The sequence below is a fragment of the Chrysochloris asiatica genome, unplaced genomic scaffold (assembly GCF_000296735.1).
Source record: "Chrysochloris asiatica unplaced genomic scaffold, ChrAsi1.0 scaffold00181, whole genome shotgun sequence".
Lineage (NCBI taxonomy): Eukaryota > Metazoa > Chordata > Mammalia > Afrosoricida > Chrysochloridae > Chrysochloris > Chrysochloris asiatica.
The window spans coordinates 5962601-5968875 of record NW_006408699.1 but is presented as its reverse complement, the minus strand read 5'-3'; the positions used below and the strand labels follow the sequence as shown (position 1 = coordinate 5968875).

At 38.1% G+C, this 6275-nt stretch overlaps 1 protein-coding gene across 4 annotated transcripts in view; it reads right to left on the bottom strand.

Moving 5' to 3' along the window:
- The window catches only part of ACVR1C (activin A receptor, type IC), a 137791-nt gene that overhangs the window by 3508 nt on the left and 128008 nt on the right, over positions 1-6275 (bottom strand). For all 4 annotated transcript variants that reach the window (XM_006872036.1, XM_006872037.1, XM_006872038.1 and 1 more), the window contains one exon: positions 5510-5640. In XM_006872036.1, the coding sequence (XP_006872098.1) occupies positions 5510-5640 (131 nt within the window). The remainder of the gene's footprint in view (positions 1-5509; positions 5641-6275) is intronic.

The window sequence follows — 6275 nt, the reverse complement described above, 5'->3', positions numbered from 1 at the left end:
AATCTTTTAAGTGTATAAAAGAGTTTCTGTGGGATAAAGCACTAGACTTCAAGGTCAGTTTAAACCACAAGATCCGTGGTTCAAACTCACCAGCCCCTCCTTGAAAAACCTACATGGGGTTGCTATGAGTCAGAACAGACTTGTGGGTACTGAGCAACAACATGCGAGCCAATCCCAGAGCTTTCATTAATTGAAAATATGATTATCTATGTGAACACCGAAGGAAAAAAAAAAACACACACACAAAAAAAACTATAGTTATATACGCTAAAGAAATTTTTCTGCATATATCTTAGCATCATTGTTTTAAATAATAATAAACTAAATAAATAAACCAGTCGCTGGAGAAGGCTATCATGTTTGGTAAGGTGGAGGGTCAGAGAAAAAGAGAAAGACCCCCAACGAGATGGTTTGGCCAAGTGGCAGCATCGATGGACTCAAGCGTGGCGACAATAGTGAGGTAGGCCCAGGATCAGGCAGTGTTTCCTTCTGTTGTGCGTAAGGTCGCTATGAGTCGGTACCAACTGGATGGCACCTAACAACAACAACAAAAATCATACACATGACAATCAGCAGTAAAATGAATAAAGACATTATGCTATATCCACATAATATACAGCAATGGAAACGAAGAGGAGAGAGAGAGAGAGAACCTTGAGGCCAGCAGTTCAAAACTACCGGCTGTTCCACAGGAGAAAGATGAGGCGTTCTGCTCCCGTAAAGACTGACAGCCTCGGAAACACTGTGCAGGGTCGCTATGAGTCAGTTCAGACTCCACGGCACATAACCAGCACTATATATATATATAAAATTGTTGTATTGCTAAGTGCTGTCGAGTAGGTTCAGACTCATAGTGATCCTATATAGGGTTTCTGATGAACATATAGGGGAGAGTGTACAAAAACTGAAGAATACTCAGAAAGATTGAGTAAGTTTCACAAATACAAAAAAATTTTTTTTTTCAGGAGGCATGATGTGTGTGTGTTTATAAGTATGTGTATGTCAGAATTCTTCAGACTTGCAAGGCAAGATAAATAGATAATACTCCTAGCAACGTCTCTGATGGGTAAGAAGTTGTTCAAAGCATTAGAAAGATTTTATTTTAAAATTTGATACTGGCTTACTGATTTCCATGCTATTGATACACTTTAAACTTTACATATTGTTATTATTAAGTGCCTTAGAGTCAGTTTCAATCGGAACTGAGGAGCAGCTGGCAAGTTTGAATTGCTGATCTTGTAGTTAGCAGTCCAGTGCTTATCCTACAATGCCACACCAGGACTTCAAACTAAACACATATGTTATATACTCTTATACATGCATGAAATTAGCTATATTAGAAAAAATGAATTCGATTTCAATTAGGTTCCAAATACCTCAAATTCTGCTTCTCAATTTGTATGTAGATAAGATCTCTAAGCCCATTACCAGGAAGTCCATCCCAACTCATGACAACACTATCACACAGAGTGGAACTCCCCCATAGGGTCTGTAACATCTCTCCTGCAGAGACGCTGGTGGGTTCAAACTGTTGACCTCACAATTAACAGTCAAGCACTTTAACTATGATGCCCCCAGGACTCCTAATGATCTCTGCACAATCGTTCAGAAAAACCAAGACACAAATCTTATCTTAAGTAGAAAATAAATCAAGTGAAACACGAAGGAAGAAGAGAAGCTGAGGAAGCAACCATATAAAATAGTATCTATGAGAAATCCAAACTAAAATGGGTCATTTAAAGAGACCTCAAAAATAATTCAATATGGCAGAAGATAAAAGGTAGTCACTGAGATGGATGAGGTTAAAGGAAAGCATTAGAATACTCCAGGAATAAATTGTATGGTTTGCAATCTTTCCCCACCATTCCTTCTTTCTCCTTGTAGGAGAAAATATCTGTCTTCCTACAAGGCAGATAAAATATTTCAATTATTATAATGTGTGTGTGATGCAAATGGTTAATGATCTTTCTTCTAACTGAAAGGCTGAGGTTCAAGTCCATCCAGAGGTACCTCAAAAGAAAGTCCTGGCAATCTACTTTTGAAAAATTAATCATTGAAAAAACCTACGGAATCCATGGGGTCACAATGAATTGGAATCTATTAACTTTTTTTTTTTTTTTTTACTATATAATGATTACTATATTGATTTGTAGTTGTTAAGTGAACTCAATTCGATTTCAATTCATGGCGGCCTGTACAGGATCTAACCACCAGCCTTGTGGTTAGAAGTCCAATGCTTATCCTACAGTGCCACACCAAGAAAGAAATGACCATGCTGCCTATCATCAGGGAGTTTTTTCATTGTGGGAGAATAGCTTAAACTTCAGCAGTTTAGCGATTAGGGACAATAGATTAGAATGTATTGAATGTTATTTTTGGTGGGTGCTGTGCAGTTGATTCGAACTCATGGCAAGCCCATGTGATAGTGTAGAACTTCCTCCTAGGGTTTTCTAGATGGAAATCTTTACAGAAATAAAGATTGCCAGGTCTTTCTACCAAGCAGCACTGGACGGGTTTGGATTGCCAGCCTTTTGGTTAGCAGCCTACTACTTAACTGTTACACTTCCAGGACTCCTTGTATTGAATATGTTGTTGTTGTTGTATGTACTGTCCAGTCCATTCTCACTAATAGCAACCCTATATAGAGTTCCCAAGGAGTGGCTGGTGGGTTTGAACCATCAACCTGTGGTCAGCAGTTCAGTGCTGAGCCTACAGCACCACACCAGAACTCCTACACTGAATATGTTGCTGTTGTTGTTGTTGTTAAGTGAGTAACCCTATTTACAACAGGACAAAACACCACCCAGTCTTGTGCCATCCTCACAATTGCTACTACACCTGAGCCCCCTGTTACTGTAACAGTATCAATCCCTCTCAATGGGGGTCCCCCAATTTTTCTCTGTCCCTCCACTTTGCCAAACATGATGTCCTTTTCCAGGAACTGGTCCCTCCTGGTAATATGTCTAAAGTATGAGAGATGAAGTTTGGTCACAATGGCTTCTAAGGAGTATTATACTTGTTTCAACACAGATTTGTTTATTCTTCTAGCAGTCCATGGTACCTTTAATATTCTTCTCCAACACCATAACTCAAATGCATCAGTTTTTCTATGATCTTCCTTATTCACTGTCCAACTTTCACATGCATATGAGGCTATTGAAAATACCATGGCTTGGGTCAGGCACACTTTAGTCCTCAAACTGACAACTTTGCTCTTGAACACTTTTACGAGGTGTTGTGCAGCAGATTTGCCTAATGCAATATGTCATTTGCCTTCTTGACTGCAGGTTCCATGAATATTTATGGTGGGTCCAAGAAAAATGAAGTCTTTGACAACCTTAATCTTTTCTCCATTGATAAGAATGTTCTTTGTTGGTCTAGTGGTGAGGATTTTATTTTTCTTTACATTAAGGTACAAACCATACCAAAGACTGTGATCGTTAATCTTCATCAGTAAATTGTTAATGAGTCTTCCTCCAATCCTCATGCCACGGTCTTCTTCATATATTCTACATTTGCGAATTATTTGCTCAGCAAACAGATTGAATAAATATGGTGAAAGAATCCAATCCTGGCAAATATCTTTCCTGATTTTAAGTCATTCAATGTCCCCTTGTTCTGTTCAAATGACTGTCTCTTGATCCATGTACAGGTTTCTCATAACATGATTGTTGTTGCTGTTGGGTGCCATAACATGATTAAGTATCCCATAATATTTATTCTCCACAGTGTGGTCCATAGCTTGTCATGATCAGCACAGTTGAAAGCCTTTGCATAGTCAATAAAGCACAGGTAAACATCTTTCTGGTATTCTCTGATTTCAGTCAAGATCCACCTAACATCAGCAATGACATCCCTCATTCAATGTCCTCATCTGAATCTGGCTTGAACCTCTGGGATTTTGCTGCCATTGTACTGCTGTAGCCATTTTTAAATTATCTATAGCAAAGTTTTACTTGCATGTGATATTATGCTATCATCTGATGATTTCCACATTCTGCTGGGTCACCAGGTCCCTTTGGATTGGGCACAAATACGGATCTCTACCAATCAGTAGGCCAGTAGCTGTCTTCCAAATTTCTTGGCAAAGATGAATGAGTGCCTCCAGTGCTTTGTCAGTTTGTTGAAAGATTTCAGTTTGTATTCCACCAATTCCTGGAGACTTATTCTTTGTCAATGACTTTAGTGCACAGTGGACTTCTTCCTTCTGTAATATTGGCTCTTGATCATATGTTTCCTCTTGAAATAGTTGAACTTCATCCATTTCTTTTTGGTACAGTGACTCTGTATATTCCTTACATCTTCTTTTAATGTTTTCTGCATCATTCAATATTTTGTCCAAAGAATCCTTCAGTATTAATAGCAAGTCGAGGCTTGATTTTTTTCCTAAGTTCTTTCAGCTTGAGAAACATTGAGCATGTCCTTCCCTTTTGTTTTTCTAACTTCAGATCTTTACACATTTCATGATAATTGTCGACTTTGTCTTCTCCAGCTTCTTTTTAGCCATCCTTGCATTGAATACGTTGTTGGTGTTCTGACTCATAGAGGCCCTATATAGGGTTTCTGAGGAGCAGCTGGTGATTTTGAACAACTGACCTTGCTGTTCAAACGAAACTTGCAGTATAGTGCTTATCCTTCACTACCACACCCTGATGTGGTTCTTTTATTGTTAAGTGCCATCAAGTCAGTTCCAACTAATAGCGACCCTGTGTATAGGGTTTCCAAGGAGCAGCTGGTGAGTTTGAACCACCAATCTTGTGGTTAAAATCGACAGTGTAGTCTGGTGTTTTATCCCTCAGCGATATCTTTATAGGATTCCTATAAAGATGGCTAAATCCTGGTGTCATGATGTAGGATCAGCACTGAACTGATAACCACTAGGGTAGTGGTTTAATCTCACCAGTCACTCTTTGGAAATACTATACAGGGTTGCTATGAGTCAGAACTGACTCGACAGCACTTAACAGCAACAACAAAATTATGCTACTTCATGTGGCACAGACTTTGAGTGTCTGCTGAGTATGCCTGAAATCCCACAGCCCAGCCACCATGAACTTAGATGGAACTAGTTTTGGCTTATGGACCCTGAGTGGAAGTCATGCATGTCACTGTTGTCAGAGCATTTAAGAACCAGTGTGTGGCTCCCACTAAGAGAGACCACAAGATCAAAAGTGTCGAATCACTGAGACACCACAAGGAGGACAGATGCTGGAAAGAGTTGTCTATCAAAGAACTATTTATAGCAAAAAAATCAAGCCTTGTGGTAAGCCACTGAGATTCCAGGACTTGCTTGAAACTGTCACATAATCTATTTATGTATTGTTGTTGTGAGTTGCCATCAAGTGACAAATTGCTAAAGCAATAAGTCTTTCTAAAGACATAAAAAAACACATACCTACAAATAAGGGATGAATTGGGTTCCTAGATTGAGTGAGATGAAATTTATGGCATTTGAAAATCTCGCCACATACATAAATAGAAAATAAGTAGAACAATATGATAGGCTTACTTCACAGCTTTGCCACTGGTTGGGAATACTTGGTCGAAACTTCTGATCACAAACAATCTTCTTCATTTCCTCTACTGAGGGATCTGAAGGCACCATGTCATAATAAGGCAACTGGTAGTCTTCGACAATTCCTGTAAGAAATGTGGAAAATAAATTGCCTTGTGTGATTAATAAACAAAGATGGCCATTTCAAAATAATATCAATTAATTCTTCTAGGCAGAGTGGCACCCTGTGAAATGAGAAACTCTGGTTCGAGATAATGTACAACTATAGGGCAAATGGAACTATTCCATAAGGTTTCCAAAGCTGCAAGTCTTTACAGGAATAAACAGCATGAGCTTTCTATTTTGAAGATGTTGAGTTCGAACTACCAACCTTGCAGTTAGTAACCCAATACTTAACTCACTGCACCACCAGGGCAAATATAAAGACACAGACTTGACCTTAAACAGAATATTGCTTGGATCCCAAATATTTCAGGTATATTATAGTTGGGAAACTAACTACAAAACACATGTTAACATAACTAAATTTTTACAATAGTTATATAGTAAATATAAAAAATTTTATCTTTACTTATAAGTAAAATTTAAGGATAATAAAACTAAAAATCTAAACAAACATCAACTAATTTTTTAAAATACTGAACGTTTGCTTTCTTACTATTTACCAATCACTGTCCCAAGCTTTTATATGCTTTAATAAATTATTTCTCAAAACCATTGATAAAGGAAGGTATCGTATTATCCCTAGTTTACAAATAGG